We start from the raw sequence: 21,300 nt of genomic DNA, 5'->3' as shown, positions 1-21,300 counted from the left end.
TGGTGCCAAACGTCGTGTCCTGCACTCCTTTGGACCCCACCAGAAAGGCCGAGAGGGGGGTTTTGACGACTGGGCAACTCTCAACCTCCATAAATTTGCCCAGGCATGCGCCATGGAGAGGTCACTCCATAGTTGCCTCACAGCGACTAAAACAACACGGAAGGCAGCAGTTACGGGTTATAAGTCCAGATAAATTGGCGTAGAAACTGGGCGCCACGGGTTGCCTTTGTCGGTGGGAGAGGTCATTGCACCTCACTGGACAGCAACCGCCCGCCTCAAACCGGGCAGCCCCCGGTCAATAAGGTTCTGTCCCGCCACAGTCTGCCTGCTTCAATGGGTGCTTGGAGCTCAGGGTCATTGCCCGAAAGGTGGACTGATACACCGCACCAAACAACATGAAAAAAGGAAAGAAGGTACCAGCCCTTCGCTTTGCAAGCTGGAACGTCAGAACTATGTGTCCTGGCCTGTCGGAAGACCTTACACAAATCAACGATTCTCGGAAGACCGCCATCATTAACAACGAGCTCAGTAGATTCAATGTGGACATTGCAGCACTTCAGGAGACTCGCCTCCCCGCGAGTGGCTCTCTAGCAGAGCAAGACTACACCTTCTTCTGGCAGGGCAGGGATTCTGAAGAACCAAGACAGCATGGAGTGGGCTTCGCCATCAGAAACTCCTTGCTCAGCATGATAGAGCCTCCCTCAAATGGCTCGGAACGCATACTGTCCATCCGACTGCTCACCACCTCTGGTCCAGTACACCTACTCAGCATCTATGCTCCAACACTCTGCTCCGCACCTGAAGCTAAAGACCAGTTCTATGAACAACTCCATAACATCATTAGCAGCATCCCCAACACCGAACACCTATTCCTGCTGGGGGACTTTAATGCCAGGGTTGGGGCCGACCATGACTCATGGCCCTCCTGCCTTGGGCGCTATGGCGTTGGAAGGATGAATGAGAACGGGCAGAGACTGCTTGAGTTGTGTACCTATCATAACCTCTGCATCACCAACTCGTTCTTTCACACTAAACCCTGTCACCAGGTTTCATGGAGGCACCCAAGATCACGTCGTTGGTACCAGCTAGACCTCATTGTCACAAGGCGAGCCGCCTTAAACAGTGTTCAAATCACACGCAGCTTCCACAGTGCGGACTGCGACACCGACCACTCCCTGGTGTGCAGCAAGGTTAGACTCAGACCAAAGAAGTTGCATCATTCCAAGCAGAAGGGCCACCCGCGCATCAACACGAGCAGAATTTCTCACCCACAGCTGTTACAAAAATTTCTAAATTCACTTGTAACAGCCCTTCAAAACACTCCCACAGGGGATGCTGAGACCAAGTGGGCCCACATCAGAGACGCCATCTGTGAGTCAGCTTTGACCACCTACGGCAAAAGTGCGAAGAGAAATGCAGACTGGTTTCAATCTCATAATGAAGAGCTGGAACCTGTCATAGCCGCTAAGCGCATTGCACTTTTGAACTACAAGAAAGCCCCCAGCGATTTAACATCCGCAGCACTTAAAGCAGCCAGAAGTACTGCACAAAGAACAGCTAGGCGTTGCGCAAACGACTACTGGCAACACCTATGCAGTCATATTCAGCTGGCCTCAGACACCGGAAACATCAGAGGAATGTATGATGGCATGAAGAGAGCTCTTGGGCCAACCATCAAGAAGATCACCCCCCTCAAATCTAAATCGGGGGACATAATCACTGACCAACGCAAACAGATGGACCGCTGGGTTGAGCACTACCTAGAACTGTACTCCAGGGAGAATGCTGTCACTGAGACTGCCCTCAATGCAGCCCAGCCTCTACCAGTCATGGATGAGCTGGACATACAGCCAACCAAATCGGAACTCAGTGATGCCATTGATTCCCTAGCCAGCGGAAAAGCCCCTGGGAAGGACAGCATTACCCCTGAAATAATCAAGAGTGCCAAGCCTGCTATACTCTCAGCACTACATGAACTGCTATGCCTGTGCTGGGACGAGGGAGCAGTACCCCAGGACATGCGCGATGCCAACATCATCACCCTCTATAAAAACAAAGGTGACCGCGGTGACTGCAACAACTACCGTGGAATCTCCCTGCTCAGCATAGTGGGGAAAGTCTTTGCTCGAGTCGCTCTGAACAGGCTCCAGAAGCTGGCCGAGCGCGTCTACCCTGAGGCACAGTGTGGCTTTCGTGCAGAGAGATCGACTATTGACATGCTGTTCTCCCTTCGTCAGATACAGGAGAAATGCCGTGAACAACAGATGCCCCTCTACATTGCTTTCATTGATCTCACCAAAGCCTTTGACCTCGTCAGCAGACGTGGTCTCTTCAGACTACTAGAAAAGATCGGATGTCCACCAAAGCTACTAAGTATCATCACCTCATTCCATGACAATATGAAAGGCACAATTCAACATGGTGGCTCCTCATCAGAGCCCTTTCCTATCCTGAGTGGTGTGAAACAGGGCTGTGTTCTCGCACCCACACTTTTTGGGATTTTCTTCTCCCTGCTGCTTTCACATGCGTTCAAATCCTCTGAAGAAGGAATTTTCCTCCACACAAGATCAGGGGGCAGGTTGTTCAACCTTGCCCGTCTAAGAGCGAAGTCCAAAGTACGGAAAGTCCTCATCAGAGAACTCCTCTTTGCTGACGATGCTGCTTTAACATCTCACACTGAAGAATGCCTGCAGAGTCTCATCGACAGGTTTGCGTCTGCCTGCAATGAATTTGGCCTAACCATCAGCCTCAAGAAAACGAACATCATGGGGCAGCATGTCAGAAATGCTCCATCCATCAATATTGGCGACCACGCTCTGGAAGTGGTTCAAGAGTTCACCTACCTAGGCTCAACTATCACCAGTAACCTGTCTCTAGATGCAGAAATCAACAAGCGCATGGGTAAGGCTTCCACTGCTATGTCCAGACTGGCCAAGAGAGTGTGGGAAAATGGCGCACTGACACGGAACACAAAAGTCCGAGTGTATCAGGCCTGTGTCCTCAGTACCTTGCTCTACGGCAGCGAGGCCTGGACAACGTATGCCAGCCAAGAGCGACGTCTCAATTCATTCCATCTTCGCTGCCTTCGGAGAATACTTGGCATCAGGTGGCAGGACTATATCTCCAACACAGAAGTCCTTGAAGCGGCCAACACCCCCAGCTTATACACACTACTGAGTCAGCGGCGCTTGAGATGGCTTGGCCATGTGAGCCGCATGGAAAATGGCAGGATCCCCAAAGACACATTGTACAGCGAGCTCGCCACTGGTATCAGACCCACCGGCCGTCCATGTCTCCGTTATAAAGACGTCTGCAAACGCGACATGAAATCGTGTGACATTGATCACAAGTCGTGGGAGTCAGTTGCCAGCATTCGCCAGAGCTGGCGGGCAGCCATAAAGACAGGGCTAAATTGTGGCGAGTCGAAGAGACTTAGTAGTTGGCAGGAAAAAAGACAGAGGCGCAAGGGGAGAGCCAACTGTGCAACAGCCCCAACAAACAAATTTCTCTGCAGCACCTGTGGAAGAGCCTGTCACTCCAGAATTGGCCTTTATAGCCACTCCAGGCGCTGCTTCACAAACCACTGACCACCTCCAGGCGCGTATCCATTGTCTCTCGAGATAAGGAGGCCCAAAAGAAAAGACAATGGTAGTGAATGGGAAGGGGTTTGTTCATTGAGATTGTGTACAATGGGAGTGAATGGGAAGGGGTTTGATCCATTGGGATTGTGTACAGTAGGAGTGACTGGGAAGGGGTTTGATCCATTGGGATTGTGTGCAATGGGAGTGAATGGGAAGGGGTTTGATCCATTGGCATTGTGTACAATGGGTGTGAATGGGAAGGACTTTGATCCATTGGGATTGTGTGCAATGGGAGTGAATGGGAAGGGGTTTGTTCCATTGGGATTGTGTACAATGGGAGTGAATGGGAAGGGGTTTGATCCATTGGGATTGTGTACAATGGGAGTGAATGGGAAGGGGTTTGATCCATTGGGATTGTGTACAATGGGAGTGAATGGGAAGAAGTTTGTCCGTTGGGATTGTGTACAATAGGAGTGAATGGGAAGGTGTTTGATCCATTGGGATTGTCTACAATGGGAGTGAATGGGAAGGGGTTTGATCCATTGGGAATGTGTACAATGGGAGTGAATGGGAAGGAGTTTGATCCATTGGGATTGTGTACAATGGGAGTGAATGGGAAGGAGTTTGATCCATTGGGATTGTGTGCAATGTGAGTGAATGGGAAGGTGTTTGATCCATTGGGATTGTGTACAATGGGAGTGAATGGGAAGGAGTTTGATCCATTGGGATTGTGTACAATGGTAGTGAATGGGAAGGGGTTTGATCCATTGGGATTGTGTACAGTGTGAGTGAACGGGAAGGGGTTTGATCCATTGGGATTGTGTACAATGGGAGTGAATGGGAAGGAGTTTGATCCATTGGGATTGTGTACAATGGGAGTGAATGGGAAGGGGTTGGATCCATTGGGATTGTGTACAATGGGAGTGAATGGGAAGGGGTTTGATCCATTGGGATTGTGTACAATGGGAGTGAATGGGAAAGGGTTTGATCCATTGGGGTTGTGTTGAATGGGAGTGAATGGGAAGGGGTTTGATCCATTGGGATTGTGGACAATGGGAGTGAATGGGAAAGGGTTTGATCCATTGGGATTGTGTACAATGGGAGTGAATGGGAAGGGGTTTGATCCATTTGGGATTGCCTATAATGGGAGTGAATGGGAAGGGGTTTGTCCATTGAGATTGTGTGCAATGGGAGTTAATGGGAAGGGGTTTGATCCATTGGGATTGTGTACAATGGGAGTGAATGGGAAAGGGTTTGATCCATTGGGATTGTGTACAATGGGAGTGAATGGGAAGGGGTTTGGCCCATTGGGATTGTGTACAGTAGGAGTGAATGGGAAGGGGTTTGATCCATTGGGATTGTGTACAATGGGAGTGAATGGGAAAGGGTTTGATCCATTGGCATTGTGTACAATGGGAGTGAATGGGAAGGACTTTGATCCATTGGGATTGTGTACAATGGGAGTGAATGGGAAGGGGTTTGATCCATTGGGATTGTGTACAATGGGAGTGAATGGGAAGGGGTTTGATCCATTGGGATTGTGTACAATGGGAGTGAATGGGAAGGGGTTTGATCCATTGGGATTGTGTGCAATGGGAGTGAATGGGAAGGAGTTTGATCCATTGGGATTGTGTACAATGGGAGTGAATGGGAAGGAGTTTGATCTATTGGGATTGTGTACATTGGGAGTGAATGGGAATGAGTTTGATCCATTGGGATTGTCTATAATGGGAGTGAATGGGAAGGGGTTTGTCCATTGGGGTTGTGTACAATGGGAGTGAATGGGAAGGGGTTTGTCCATTGGGATTGTGTACAATGGGAGTGAATGGGAAGGAGTTTGATCCATTGGGATTGTCTATGAAGGGAGTGAATGGGAAGGGGTTTGGGTCCATCGAGATTGTGTACACTGGGAGTGAATGGGAAGATTTTGAGTCCATTGGGATTGTGTACAATGGAAGTGAATGGGAAGGGGTTTGATCCATTGGAATTGTGTACAATGGGAGGGAATGGGAAGGGGTTTGATCCATTGTGATTGTGTTCAATGGGAGGGAATGGGAAGGGGTTTGATCCATTTGGATTGTGTACCGTTGGAGTGAATGGGAAGGGGTTTGATCCATTGGGATTGTGTACAATGGGAGGGAATGGGAAGGGGTTTATCTCACCTGAGCCAGAGACACAGACGCGCACTCTGGACATTGACATGGCTGAGCCTCCCTCCTCCTGTGCAGCCCTCTCTTGGGATACTATATGTGGAATCTCCTGCTCTCTGACGATGGCACAGGTTAACCGCTTGTCTCGATGCAAGGTAATAGGCCAGCCTTGGCGGTGACGTCTGCTCACACATCTCTTTTCAATTTCTCACTCACTCTTGTGATTACTCTGTTGTCATTTTCCTTTTTTTCTCTGTTTTCCTCCTCACAGAGAGAGAGATTGCGGAACATCGAGCGGATTTGCAGTCTGCTGCGGAAGGTAGTTGGAGCCTTATTTCTTGATGTAGCTGAATTTACTGTTGTTCAATGTGTGTGCAGGCGTGTGTGTGTGGGTTAGACTATGTGCTATATCTCAAGGACTAGAATACAGGGGGGTAGAAGTCAGGCTTCAGCGATACAAAGCTCTGGTTAGACCACACCTGGAGTTACTGGGAGCAGTTCTGGGCACCACACCTTAGCAAGGATATATTGGCCTTGGAGGGAGTGCAGTGTAGATTTACCAGAATGATACCTGGACTCCAAGGGTTAAATTACGAGGAGAGATTACACAAACTAGGGTTGTATTCTCTGGAATTTAGAAGGTTAAGGGGTGATTTGATCGGAGTTTTCAAGATATTGAGGGGAGTCGAGGACTAGGGGGCAGAGTCTAAAAATTAGAGCCAGACCTTTCAGGAGTGAAATGAGGAAACACTTCCACACACAAAGGGTGGTAGAAGTTTGGAACTCTCTTCCACTAATGGCAATCGATGCAGGATCAATTGTTAATTTTAAATCGGAGATTGATAGATTGTTGTTAACGAAAGGTATTAAGGGATATGGGGCAAAGGCGGGGATATGGAGTTAGGTCACAGATCAGCCGTGATCTCATTGAATGGCAGAACAGGCTTGAAGGGCTGAATGGCCTCCGCCTGTTCCTATGCTCATGTGTGTGTATGTGAGTGTTTGTGTGACTGTGCGTGAGAGTGCGTATGTGGGTGTGTGAGAATGTGTGTGTTTGTGTGTAAGTGAGTCAGAGTGTGCGTGTGAGTGAGTCTGTATGTGATGTGTGTGTGAGTGTGTGTCATTGAATGAGTAAAAGTGTGTGTGTGAGTGTGTGCGTGCATTTGTGTGTGTGAGAGTGAGTGTGAGAGTGTGTTGTGTGAGAGTATGTGTGAGAGTGTATGTTTGTGTGTGTGTGTATGTGTGTGTTTGTGAGTGTATATGTGTGTGTGTGCATGTGAGAGAGGGTGTATGTGTGTGTGTATGTGTGTGAGTGCATATGTGTGTGTATATGGGTGTGTATGTCTGTGTGAAACTGTGTATATGTGTGAGTATGTCTGTATGTATGTGTGTGCATATAAGTGTGTGTATATGGGTGTGTATGTCTGACTGTGTGTGAAAGTGTGTATATGTGTGTGTATGTCTGTGTGTGTGTGAAAGGGTGTATATGTGTGAGAGTGTGCATATGTGTGTATATATCTGCTTGTGTGTGTGAAAGGGTGTATATGTGTGTGTATGTCTGCGTGCGTGTGCGAAAGTGCGTATATGTGTGTGTATATGTGTGTGAATGTCTGTGTGTGTATGAAAGTATGTATATGTGTGAGTGTGTGTCTATGTGTATGTATGTGTGTGTGAGAGTGTGTATATTTCTCTGTATATGTCTGTGTGTGTATATGTGTGTGTGAGAGTGTGTATATGTGTGTGTGTGTGTGTCAGTGAGTATGTTTTTGTGTGTGTATATATGTGTGTGTGTGTGTGTGTGTGTGTGTGTGACTGGTCAGTCTGCAGGACCGATAGAAGGAATGACTGGTCAAGAAAAATCCGTGTCGGGATTTATCAAATGCTATCCTAACTCCCTCTATTTCCCTGATAGCGCCCCTCCCACCCCTCCAACCTTGCTGGAGGACGCTGACTCTTGCTGTGGAGCAGCCCCACTCTCCAGCCAAGCGCCCTTCCTGTTGTCAGAATACATAATGACTATCGATGGGCTATTTGGCCGTGAAGGGATAACCCTGCTCTCATTTACATCGGGGGTTATGGGATAGTGAGACCAGATGGAGACACCCCCCCCCACCCCACCTTCATCCCAGTCTAGACTGGGGACATAACTAGTACAGCCATTTTCATGCTTGTAATTTGCGACAGTGGCCAGAAAGGGGGGGGGGGGGGGGTGGGTACAGAGGCCCAGGGAAGAATAGAGATTGACATAGATGACGGAAGAGGGAGGCTTAAGAGATTAAAAGCGCGAGACTCCAGTGGGAATGAATCCAGACTGTTCCTTTACTCACTGGATGGTTTAATGCCTGTGGAACCTCTGCGAGGATTAATTTGTAAATTTCTACGATTCTCCTGCCAGCTATTTCTGGCAAATGCAATCTCATTGTCTGTCCAAATATTTAGTTTAGAATGTAGATCTGGGTTTACTTCAACTCCTGAAAACAAGGCTTAATTATCACCTCGAATCACACAGTGTTTACAGCACAGAAACAGGCCATTCGGCCCAACGGATCCCTGCTGGCAATTAAAGCAGCAGATGCTGGAAATACTCAGCAGGTCAGGCAGCAAGGGTGGAGAGAGAAGCAGAGTTCACGTTTCAGGTCGGTGACCTTTCATCGGAACCTTGCAGCAGCTTGTGCCGCATTGGACATTCTCCTCCAGGGTTCCCACCAGCGGGTCAGGAGCTGGCGTTCCCGCGTTCAGTGTGCTTTTTCCCAGCCTGACGCACCTTTCATAAACTCCAGCTCATCCAAAAACTCCGCTGCCCCCCCCTCCCTTAACCTGCAGCGAGTCCCATTCACCCATCACCCACCCTGTGCTCGCTGACCTACACTGGCTCCCGGTCCGGCAACACCTCGATTATAAAAATTCTCATTTGTGTTCAAATCCCTCCATGGCCCTCGCGCCCCCTCCTCATCTCTGTAACCTCCTCCAGCCCCGACAACCCCTCCGAGACCTCTACGCTCCTAAAATTCCGGCCTCTTGCCCATCCCCCGATTCCCATCGCTCCGCCATTGGCGGCCGTGCCTTCAGCTGCCCTGGGGGCCCCGAGCTCTGTAATTCCCTCCTTAAACCTCTCCGCCTCCCTCTCTCCTTCTTTAAAACGCTCCTTAAAACTGACCACTTTGACCGAGCTTCAGGTCACCTAGCATATTCCCTGTGATGCACTTTGGGATGTTTTATTCTACATTCGAGGCACTGCATAAATTCCAGTTTCTATTGGCAACGCTAAACATCATCGATGACAGCCCCGGTCACTACAAGCTCGGGCTCCCAGGCGTGTGGGGAAACTCTGAGCATAAACAGTCAAAATCCACGTACGGAAGATTCTTCATTCCAAAGCTCTGACGGAGAGAATTCAGCAAGCTCTGAGGTTCTCGGGCCTGTGGGATGTGACTGGGTCCCGTGAAGCATTTTCAGGCTCTTTCAGATTGAGAGGGCAGAAAGCCTAGGCCTGTGGGTCAGTTTGGCAAAGGGGTTGGAAAGAGTGTAAGGAAAGACAAGGAGAGGTTAGACAAGGCCACGCTTGGATTTTAAAGGCCTGTTAGAAGGAGGGAAGGTTGAGATACAATGCGAGAGGCAGCAGGAGATGGTGAGCAGAAAGCGGAATTTTGCAGGATAGGAGTTTTGAAGCATTGCAGAAATAAATAAGGATGGGTTTCAAGGAGAATAGACAATAGGGACCAATAGAATAGAGACAAGGTGTGATAGAAAGACAGTGAGAGAAATAGAGAGGAGGAGAGAGAGAGGGAGTGAGAGAGAGAAGGAAAGAGAGAGAGGAGGAGAGAGAGAAGGGATGGAGAGAGAGGGAGAGGAGGAGAGAGGGGATAGGGAGAGAGTGGGGGGAGCAAGAGGGAGAGAGAGAAGGAGAGGGTGAGAGAGAAGGAGAGAGAGGGGAGAGGGAGAAAGAGAGGGTGGGAAAGAGAGATGTCAGGAGGAGAAAGAAGGGAAGGGGGAGAGAGAGAGGGAGAGGAAGAGAGATGGGGAGAGGGAGAGAGATGGAGCAAGAGGGAGAGAGTGGGAAAGAAAAGAGAGAGGGAGGAGAGAGAGGGAGAAAGAGAGAAAGAGGGAGAGAGGAGAGTCAAGGGTGAGAGAGACAAAGAAAGGGAGAAAGAGTGACTGACAGGGAGAGGGGAGAGAGAAAGGGAGAGGGAGAGAGAGTGAGGGAGAGAGAGAAAGTGAGGAAGAGAAAGGGAGAGGGGAGAGTCAGGGGAGAGAGGGAGGGAGAGGGAAGGGGGACAAAGAAAAAGTGAGGGAGACGGGAGAGAGAGTGATGGAGAGGGGAGAGAGGGAGGAGGAGAGAGAGTGAGAGAGAGAAACTGGTGAATTTAATCAGGTGTTTTACTGCATTCGGCAGTCACTGCTAACAGAGAATAAATTGTTGGTGGAAACCTCACAGATCAAAAAGAATCCACTGATGCAGTGAATGTATTTATAATGTTGCAGGAAAAGGTTACATCTCAAGAAAGAACTGTAGGCGAGCATTTCAGTTTCCACTGGGGAAACGGAGAGAAAGATTTTCCTTGGGAGATTAGTGAAGGCGTCAATGAGCAAATCAGCAGGAGAGAAAGACTGGCATTTCAGTAGCACCATTCACATCCTCAGACCGTCCCAGAGCGCTTTGCAGCCAATGAAGTGTGGTGACTGTTGTAATGTGGGAACCGCGGCAGCCAATTGGTGCACAGCAAGATCCCACACACAGCAATGTGCTAATTTAGTGGGTTTTTAAAAGTTTTTTTTTAGTTTTTAGAGATACAGCACTGAAACAGGCCCTTTGGCCCACCGAGTCTGTGCCGAACGCCAACCACCCATTTATACTAATCCTACATTAATCCCATATTCCTACCACATCCCCGCCTGTCTCTATATTTCCCTACCACCTACCTATACTAGGGACAACCTATCAACCTGCAAGTCTTTGGCATGTGGGAGGAAACCGGAGCACCCGGAGGAAACCCACGCAGACACAGGGAGAACTTGCAAACTCCACACAGGCAGTACCCAGAATTGAACCCGGGTTGCTGGAGCTGTGAGGCTGTGGTGCTAACCACTGCGCCACTGTGCCGCCCTAATGACCCAGATCGTCTACTTTAGTGATGTTGGGTTGAGGGATAAATCTTTTACATCCACCCAATGGGCGGACTGGGGCCGCAGTTTATCGTCTCATCCAAAAGATGGCACCTCCGACAATGCAGCACTCCCTCAGTACTGGCACTGAGACTGTCAGCCTGGATTATGGGGGCTCATGTCCCTTGAGTGGGGCTCGAACCCGCAAACCCACAAGATATACGAGCTGGATCGAGATGGATGAGGATTCTGCAGTGTTCATTGTTGCCTTTCGGGGTCGGGCCCAGTCAACTTGAAGCTTGAGGTCATCCAAAACTTTGCTGCTCACATCTTAACTTGCACCAACACCCCATACACCCATCATTCCCCACTGTGCTCACTGACCTAACATTGGCCCTTGGTCTGGCCATACGTCATCCTTGTTTTCAAATCCCTCCATGGTCTTGCCCCCCCCCCCTCCCCATCTCTGTCACCTCCTCCAGCCCTACAACCCTCCGAGGATCTCTGCGCTCCTCCAATTCCAACCTCTTGTCCATCCCCCGATTCCCATCGCTCCACCATTGGCGGCCGTGCCTTCAGCTGCCTGGGGGGCCCTAAGCTCTGGAATTCCCTCCCTAAAACCTCTCCGCCTCTCTCTCTCTCTCTCTCTCCTCCTTTAAGATGCTCTTTAAAAACCAACCTCTTTGACCGAGCTTCTGGTCGCCTGTCCCTAATACCTCCTGAAGTGGCTCGGGGTCAAATCTTGTTTGATGACGCTCCTGCGAAACAACTCAGGGATGTGTTACTACCTTAAAGGTGCTATATAAATGCAATTTGTTGTTGTTAACCTAGCGATGTTTGCGGATCATGGACTCCTGCTGTGCTGCAGTTGGCCTGATTGTCTTTGGGTGAGAGAGCTGGGGATTTTTAGCAGGGCTCGTTGTCCATTTGCTCTCCAGTGCGTGGACGTGACAGTCCTAGCACCAGGCAGCACCATAAGCGGAGGTGGGGGCGTGTGTGTGTGTGTGTGTGATGCACTCGGATGAATTAACAGGGATCCATCTGTTCTAATGGGTGCCAATATGTTCCTCTGCCTCATCAACACTCCTGACACCATCATATCGATGTAATGTCAGCGGAAGAGAACTGTGCAAAAGACTTCCCAGACAAAGACACAGCTTTAAAAAGTGGCGGAGGTGTGAGTAGCTCAGCGTGACCGGGATCAAACCCTTGCGATATAGACGGAGAGTGGAGGCTGGAGTCAGGGAAAGGCAAGAGCCTGAACCCCCGATCACACTTGTCACAGCCTTTTTTCAAAATGGCAGGCTTATTTCACAGGGCAGGCTCTCAATCAGGACCCCTTCGGAAGATGGAATCACCCCCTCAGGACCCCTTTTAAAGAGGGAGTCTCACCATCAGAGACCCCGATTAAAGAGGGAGTCTCACCATCAGGGACCCCGATTAAAGAGGGAGTCTCACCATCAGAGACCCCTATTAAAGAGGGAGTCTCACCATCAGAGACCCCTTTTAAAGAGAGAGTCTCACCATCAGGGACCCCTATTAAAGAGGGAGGCTCACCATCAGAGACCCCTTTTAAAGAGAGAGTCTCACCATCAGGGACCCCTATTAAAGAGGGAGTCTCACCATCAGAGACCCCTATTAAAGAGGGAGTCTCACCATCAGAGACCCCTATTAAAGAGGGAGTCTCACCATCAGGGACCCCTATTAAAGAGGGAGGCTCACCATCAGAGACCCCTTTTAAAGAGAGAGTCTCACCATCAGGGACCCCTATTAAAGAGGGAGTCACCCTCAGGGACCCTTATTAAAGATGGAGTCTCACCATCAGAGACCCCTATTAAAGAGGGAGTCTCACCATCAGGGACCCCTTTTATCGAGGGAGTCTTCACCATCAGGGACCCCTATTAAAGAGGGAGTCTCACCATCAGGGACCCCTTTTAAAGAGGGAGTCTCACCATCAGGGACCCCTATTAAAGAGGGAGTCTCGCCATCGGAGACCTCTTTTAAAGAGGGAGTCTCACCATCAGAGACCCCTTCAATTTTTTTCCCCCCAAAATATACTTTATTCATAAAAATCTGTAAAATAAATACATTACAAAACAGTTCCAAACCAGCACCAAGTTGACATTCCAGAAAGTGAAAAGGAAATCAGTTCTTCAATACAGGAGTGAGTTTCCTCACAACCCTTCCATTCCATTTTACATGCCATGTACATTTTACAGCAAACCCATATTTGGTGTATACAGTCCGAGGGGTTTCCCACGGGTCCAGGCCCTCAGTTCACCTTGGTGGGGTGGGGGGGGACCTTACACAGTGGTCTTTCCCCATTGTGCCTTTGGCGTGGCAGCCCCAAGCTTTCGTGCGCCCCTCAGCTCGTAGTCCCGGACATTGGAATGTGCCGGTCTGCAACACTCAGCTGAGGACACCTCTTTTCGCTGGATGACCAGCAAGTTTCGGGGCAGACCAAAGAGCGTCTTTCACCGAATTGATTGTCCTCCTGCAGCAGTTGACGTTTGTCTCGGTGTGTGTCCCTGGGAACAGCCCGTAGAGCACAGACTCCTGTGTTACGGAGCTGCTTGGGATGAACCTCGACAAAAACCACTGCATCTCTTTCCACACCTGCTTTGCAAAGACACATTCCAGAAGGAGGTGGGCAACAGTCTCTTCCCCACCACGGCCACCGCGGGGGCATTGTGCGGAGGGGGTCAGACTCCAGGCATGCAGGAAGGATCTGACGGGGAGGGCTCTTCTCACCACCAGCGAAGCTATGTCTTGGTGCTTGTTTGAAAGTTCTGGAGATGAGGCATTCCGCCAAATGACTTTGACGGTCTACTCGGGGAACCATCCGACAGGATCCACCATCTCCTTTTCCCGTAGGGCCTTGAGGACATTCCGTGCAGACCACTGCCTGATGGATTGGTGGTCAAAGGTGTTGTCCCGCAGAAACTTTTCCACGAAGGATAGGTGGTACGGCACAGTCCAACTGGATGGAGCGTTCCGCGGCAATGTGACCAGACCCATCCTTCGTAACACCGGGGACAGATAGGACCTCAGCACGTAGTGACACTTGGTGTTTGGGTACTGGAAGGTGGTCATCAGGACGAGGGCGACGTTGGGTACATTTTTCCCGCCCTTATCCAGCGGTTTGAACATCGTGTCTCTCCGGACCCAGTCCAAATCTCCAGATAAAGTGGAAAATGGCTCGGGTGACTGCCACGCAGGTCTGGTCTATACCCCCTCCTGCGCCACGTACAGCAACAACGTGAGCGCCTCGCACCTGATGACCAGGTTCTTACCCATAATGGAGAGAGATCCCACATGCTCAGTTTATGGTGTACCCTGGCTACTCTCTCCTTCCAGGTTTTGGTGCACGCCCCGGCCCTTCTGAACCATATCCCCAACACCTTCAGGTAGCCTGACCTGACAGTGAAGGGGAGAAAGGACTGGTCAGCCCAGTTCCCAAAGAACATGGCCTCACTCTTGCTTTGGCTCCCGAGGCCAGTTCGAGCTGGTCGCAGATGCTCATCAGTCTGCGAATGGATAGCGGATCCGAGCAGAAAACAGTGATGTTGTCCATGTACAGGGAGGGTTTAACCTGAGTGCCTCTGCTGCCTGGGATTGTCACCCCTCTTATGCTCGCATCCTTCCTAATAGACTCAGCAAAGGGTTCAATACAGCAAACAAATAAGACAGGAGAGAGAGGACAACCCTGCCTGACTCCAGATTGGATCGGGAAACTTTCTGATTCCCACCCATTGATTGAGACTGCGCTACTGATGTTTGTGTAGAGCAGTTTGATCCAATTGCAGATTCCTTCTCCAAACCCCATTTTGGAGAGCACGTCCATCATGTAGGTGTGCGATATCCTGTCAAAAACCTTCTCTTGGTCCAAGCTGATGAGGCAGGTGTCCACCCTCCTGTCCTGCACATAGGTGATCGTATCCCTGAGTAGTGCGAGACTATCAGAGATCTTCCTGCCGGGTACAGTACAGGGCTGATCAGGGTGGATCACCAATCCAGAGCAGACTTGACTCGACTGGCGTTGACTTTGGACAGAAATTTGTCAACATTAAGCAGTGAGATGGGCCGCCAATTTCTGATTTCTGCCCTCTCCCCCTTCCGCTTGTAGATGAGGGTGATGATGTCTTTCCTCATAGATTCTGACATGCTGCCGGCCAGGAGCATACTCTCGTATACTTCCAGCAGGTCCGGGCCGACCCAGTCCCACAGGGCCGAGTACAACTCCACCGGTAAGTCATCGCTTCTGGGAGTTTTACTCGTCTCAAAGGACCTGACAGCGTTTGTCAGCTTGTCCAGAGTTAGTGGCTTGTCCAGTCTCTCCCTCATGCTGTCATCTAAGACCATGTGATAGATGACAGGAAGAACTGGGACGCTCTGCTGTCTGTGGGCTTCGCATCATACAGCCCAGCATAAAAGGATTTGCTAATTCTTAGTATGTCGGACTGGGAAGACGTCACCGAGCCATCCTCTTCCTTCAGGCTGCTGATAACAGAGCTCTCTCTGTGTACCTTTTGGAAGAAGTAACGCGAGCACGTCGCATCCTGCTCAATGGAGCGGACACTGGACCGGAAGGTAATCTTGGAGGCCTCCGTGGCAAAGAGCGAGGCCTGCTGGCACTTCACCTCATGGAGGTCCTCCTTGACCTCGACCCCCATCGACTGCAGCCGGAGCAGATTTTGCATTCTTTTCTGGAGTCGGGACATTTCCCTCTGTCTCTCTGTCGCCCTCTGAACACCTTTGAAGATAAAGAACCTCTTGATGTTCTCCTTGATCGGCTCACACCAGTGGGCTGGAGACTCAAAAGAGGGGTTTCATGGTTCTCCAACCTTTGTAATCCCTTTGGAGTTCCTCAGCGTTCTCTGGGGTTAGCAGTGTAGCATTGAGCTTCCATGTCCCCTTGCCAACCCGCTGGTCATCCTGTAAGTGACAGTCAGCCAGTAAGAGGCAATGGTCAGAGAAGAACACCAGCTTGACGTCGGTGGATCTGACCGTGACAACACGGGACACAAACAGGAAGTCAATCCTGGAACGGGCAGACCCGTCCAATCTTGACCAGGTGTATCTACGCTGCGCTCCGTCTGCAGGTTTGCTGAAGACGTCGTGCAGTTTGGCATCTTTTACTGTTTCTATTAGGAATCTGGACATAGCGTCCAGTTTGCTGTCATCCCTGCTGGATTGTCCAGCTGCATCGATGATGCAGTTGAAGTCACCGCCTAGGATGACCGGCCTGGACGTCGCCAGCAGCAGTGGGAGCTGCTGGAAGACGGTCAGCCGCTCGCTGCGTTGTACCGGGGCGTACACGTTGATCAACCGGAGTGGAGCGTTGTTGTACATTACATCTGCTACGAGGAGGCAACCGCCCACCACTTACTTCGGAGATGGTGAAGTTACCTCCCCGCAGCAGAATACCCAGGCCGGAGGAACGGGAATCATTACCTCCTGACCAGATCGATGGCCCGTGGGACCACCATCGCAACCATTGCCTGTAGGTGCTGAGGTGTGGTATTCCACACTCCTGCAGAAACAGTAGGTCGGCTTTGACCTTGGTGAGCTAGTCCAAGGTTGAAACACATTGCGTAGTGGATTTAATGCCAAGCACGTTAATCGTAGTAATCTTTATACACATTTTAAAGTTGGTTGTTGCTTCCCACACCAGTTGTCCTTGCTAGCCCCAGTACTTGGATATGTTCCTGCATACCCATAGTGTACACAAGTTATTTCACATTCATTGGGCGTAGAAACCCCTCCTGGTTTCTCATGGGGGTTTTTTCCACTGGGGTGACATGGGGGGGTGGGTGGGGGGCTTGTAGGCAGCAAAGCTTGGGCTGTCCTCTGCTGTTGGTGTCTTTCTGCTCTGTTCCTCTTCGAAGCCTTCACTACTCTTGGCTTCCTGGAGCTGGAGTGCACCAGACGCTTCTTTGTACTCGGTGTCCCGGAGCTGGGGTGCGCTGGACATCTCGTTAGTTTCTGTGCTTTGGGTTTGGGGCGCGCTGGCCCCATCACAGCTTCCAGTGTCTGGGGGGCTGGGGGACTTTATCTTCCTGCTCCTTTGAGTTCTGCCGCTTCCTTTGCAGGTGCCATCGTTCCGGCACTTCCTCGTCCAGTGAAGAGGAGCTGCTGTAGTCTGTCTCAGACGGTAGCCTCCTCTTGCCACTGGTTTGGGTGGTGGCCTGTTCCGTTTTTGGAGGTTTTTTCCTTGTGGTCTTCTTTTGTACTACTTTGCACTGACCTGTTTATCCATCTGCTACCTCCTCCTCCATTGATTCTGTCTGTGGAGAGGGGGTTTCCAGGCATGGGGTAGGTGTTGGGTCGCTGGTTTCGGCTGCCTCCCCTTTCTTCTTCTCAGGTAGACCTTCCTCGCCGCTTGTCTCCTTCCCAGCACCAGACGCGTTCACCATTCGTTCTCCCAGCCTTTCTCTGGACCTTGCCGCCTGAGCATAACTGAGGCAGCGTTTGGGGCAGGTTTTGTAGAGGTGGCCTGCCTCACCGCACAGGTTGCAGCACTTACTCTGTTTACAGTCCTTGGTCTGATGGCCTTCCTTCCTGCAGTTCTTGCAGACGACTGTGCTGCAGTTAGCTGCCACGTGACCAGATTCGCCACAGGTGCGACAAACTCTGGGCTGCCCCGCGTAGACCAAGAAGCCTCGACTTCCCCCGATAGCGAAGCTGGAGGGAGGGTGGATGATGGCTCCGATGGCCTCCCTCCTTGATCCTTCACTACCACCCGAATGGTGTTACGCACTCCCTGGCCTGAAGCCCCCGAATTGGTTACAGCCATTTTACTCAACACCTACCTGGAACTCACTCTGTCAGGGACCTGTGAATGGGGGTCTGTCGGGGATCCCACTAATGGGGAAGTCTCACTATCGTGGGGGGGGTCCACTTAAAGTGATTCTATCTGTCGGGGGCCTCTTTAATAGAGTAGTCTCTCTTATAGCCATCCCAGTCTTGTTCTGACACTAAGCTGTGAGTGGCAGGTTGCTAAGTGGAATGGGACTATTTCTATTAAACTGCAATCTGCTCCCGGCTGACAGACGGACCTGTTCCCATTTAACACCAACACGCTATGTACTCATGTATATTTATTACAGTCTAACAAGCCAGGCACAAAGCTCGATATTTTCAAAGCTGTGCACCACATAACTCTCAATCTCCTTCAGGCTCGACGAACAGTAATCCAATATTTGACGTGAGAAGTTTACAAAGGCGGACTTGGTTGTGGTCTTTGTGTTTTACAATAAGGATGTGGAGGCACAGGGGATGGTGCAAAAAAAAAGATTCGCAGGAGGAGACTCGTGTGGAGCAGAAACACCAGCACGGAGCAGATGGCCCGAATGGCCTGTTCCTGTTCTGTAAAATTTGTTTGTAATATTCAGGGTGCTTCAACAAGCAGTTGCTCCTCCCATGCTGTCTCAATGGGAAAATGTCCTGCCCAGTGTGGTAGATCACCACACAGGTTCCACCCTCACTAGGTTATGTCAACTAGCCGCCTTTTAGTTAGTGCCAGTTTTGTGTCGACAACACGTTGCAGCCTCTCAAAGATTGACCTCATTTGCTTCTGATTATCGACAACAGCAACAAAAATGTCATTAAATCATTGAGTTTGCATTTATCTAGCGCCTTTAAAGTAGTGAAACATCCCAAGGTGCTTCACAGGAGCGATTATCAAACAAAATTTGACCCCGAGCCACGTAAGGAGATATCAGGGACAGGCGACCAAAAGCTCGGTCAAAGAGGTTGGTTTTTAAGGAGCGTCTTAAAGGAGGAGAGAGAGAGAGGCGGAGAAGTTTCGGGAGGGAATTCCAGAGCTTGGGATCCCAGGCAGCTGGGGAGCGATGGGAATTGGCCGGAATTGGAGGAGCGCAGAGATCTCGGAGGGTTGTGGGTCATAAGGAGGTGACAGAGATAGGGAGACATACGAATTAGGAGCAGGAGTAGGCCACTCGGCCCCTCGAGCCTGCGCCGCCATTCAATAAGATTATGGCTGATCGGATTGTAACCTCAACTCCACATTCCCACCTGCCCCCAATAACCTTTCACCCCCTTACTTATCAAGAATCTATCTACCTCTGCCTTAAAAATATTCAAAGACTCTGCTGCCACCATCTTTTGAGGATGAGAGTTCCAAAGACTCACGACCCTCTGAGAGAAAAAAATGTCTCCTCATCTCCCTTATTTTTAAACAGTGACCCCTAGTTCTAGATTCTCCCACAAGGGGAAACATCCTTTCCATATCCACCCTGTCAAGACCCCTCAGGATCTTATGTGTTTCAATCAAGTTGCCTCTTACTCTTCTAAACTCCAACGGATATAAACCTAGCCTGTCCAATCTTTCCCCATAAGACAGCCCACCCAATTCAGGTATTAGTCTGGTAAACCTTCTCTGAACTGCTTCCAATGCATTTACATCCTCCCTTAAATAAGGAGACCAATACTGTACACTGTACTCCAGATGTGGTCTCACCAATGCCCTGTATAACTGAAGCATAATCTCCCTACTTTTGTATTCAATTCCCCTCGTGATAAACGATAACATTCTATTAGCTTTCCTAATTACCTGCTGTACCTGCATACTAACCTTTTGCGATTCATGCACTAGGACATCCAGATCCCCCTGCATCTCAGAGCTCTGCAATCTCTCACCATTTAGATAATATGCTTCTTTTTTATTCTTCCTGCCAAAATGGACAATTTTACATTTTCCCACATTATACTCCATCTGCCAAGTCTTTGTCCACTCACTTACACTATCTAAATCCCTTTTTAGCCCCCTTATGTGCTCTTCACAAATTACTTTCCTACCTATCTTTGTGTCATCAGCAAATTTAGCAACCATACCTTCAGTCCCTTCATCTAAGTCATTTATATAAATTGTAAAAAGTTGAGGCCCAGCACTGATCCCTGTGGCACACCACTCGTTACATCTTACCAACCAGAAAATGACCCATTTATGCCCACTCTCTTCTTCCTGTTAGCTAGCCAATCTTCTCGGCATGCTGATATGTTACCCCTTACACCATGAGCTTTTATTTTCCACATTAACGTTTGATGTGGCACCTTATCAAATGCCTTCTGAAAATCTATGTACTGTACATCTACTGGTTCCCCTTTATCCACAGCACATGTTACTTCTTCAAAGAACTCCAATAAATTGGTTAAACATGATTTCCCTTTCACAAAACCATGTTGACTCTGCCTGATTACCTTGAATTTTTTTAAGTGCCCTTCCAAAGCGTATTTAACAATAGCTTCTAACATTTTCCCTAAGACAGATGTTAAGCTAACTGGCATGTAATTTCCTGTTTTCTGTATCCCTCCCTTTTGAGTTATATTCTCTATTTTCCAGTCTAACGGAACCTTCCCCAAATCTAGAGAATTTTGGAAAATTAAAACTAACACATCAACTATCTCACTCACCACTTCTTTTGAATGCCTTCAGGACTCAAGGACTTGTCAGCCCACAGCTCCAATAATTTGTTCAATACCACATCCCAGGTGATTGTAATTTTCTTGAGTTCCTCCCTCCCTTCCATTTCCTGACTCACAACTAATACTGGGATGTTACTTGTATCCTCAATAGTGAAGACCGATGCAAAATATCTGTTCAATTCATCTGCCATCTCCCTATTATCCATTACTAATACCCTAGACTCACCTTTTATAGGACCAACACTCACTTTGTTAACTCTTTTCTTTTTAAAATATCTATAGAAACTCTTACCATCTGTTTTTATATTACTAGCCAGCTTTCTCTCATACTCCAGTTTTTCCCTCCTTATTAATCTTTTAGCCATTCTTACTGTTTTTTATATTCTGTCCAATCTTCTGACCTGCCTCCCATCTTTGTGCAATTATATGCTTTTTCTTTAAGTTTGATATTATCTTTAACTTTTTTAGTTAACCACGGATGGTGGGTCCTCCCTTGGAATTTTTCTTTCTCATTGGAATGTATCTATTCTGTGTATTCTGAAATATCCCCTTAAATGTCTGCCACTGCATCTCTATTGATCTATCCCTTAACCTAATTTGCCAGTTAACTTTAGCTAACTCTGCTTTCATGCCCTCATAATTGCCCTTATTTAAGTTTAAGATACTAGTCTTATATCCACTCTTCTCTCCCTCAAACTGAATGTAAAATTCAATCATATTATGATTGCTGCTGCCTAGGGATGCCTTCACTATGAGATCATTAACTAATCCTATCTCGTTGCACAATACCAGGTCTAGTATAGCCTGCTCTCTGGTTGGCTCCAGAATGTGCCGTTCTAAGAAACTATCCCGCAAACATTCTATAAACTCCTCATCCAGGCTACCTTAACCCATCTGATTTTTCCAGTCTGTATGTAGATTAAAATCCCCCACGATTATCGCCGTACCTTTCTGACAAGCACACTTTTTTTATTCGTCCATGGGATATGGGCATCGCTGGCAAGGTCAGTATTTATTGC

The 21,300-nt window shown here is 49.1% G+C and overlaps 1 protein-coding gene across 1 annotated transcript in view; it reads left to right on the top strand.

Annotated features, from left to right (window-relative positions):
* The window catches only part of cnih2 (cornichon family AMPA receptor auxiliary protein 2), a 357,163-nt gene that overhangs the window by 153,408 nt on the left and 182,455 nt on the right, over positions 1–21,300 (top strand). Inside the window, exon 3 of the mRNA XM_068021404.1 lies at positions 6,003–6,050. Coding sequence (XP_067877505.1) covers positions 6,003–6,050 — 48 coding nt within the window. The remainder of the gene's footprint in view (positions 1–6,002; positions 6,051–21,300) is intronic.

Source organism: Heterodontus francisci, chromosome 44 (genome assembly GCF_036365525.1).
Source record: "Heterodontus francisci isolate sHetFra1 chromosome 44, sHetFra1.hap1, whole genome shotgun sequence".
Taxonomy (NCBI): Eukaryota; Metazoa; Chordata; class Chondrichthyes; order Heterodontiformes; family Heterodontidae; genus Heterodontus; species Heterodontus francisci.
Note: the sequence above shows the minus strand (reverse complement) of the source record. Positions and strands in the feature narration are given on the sequence as shown.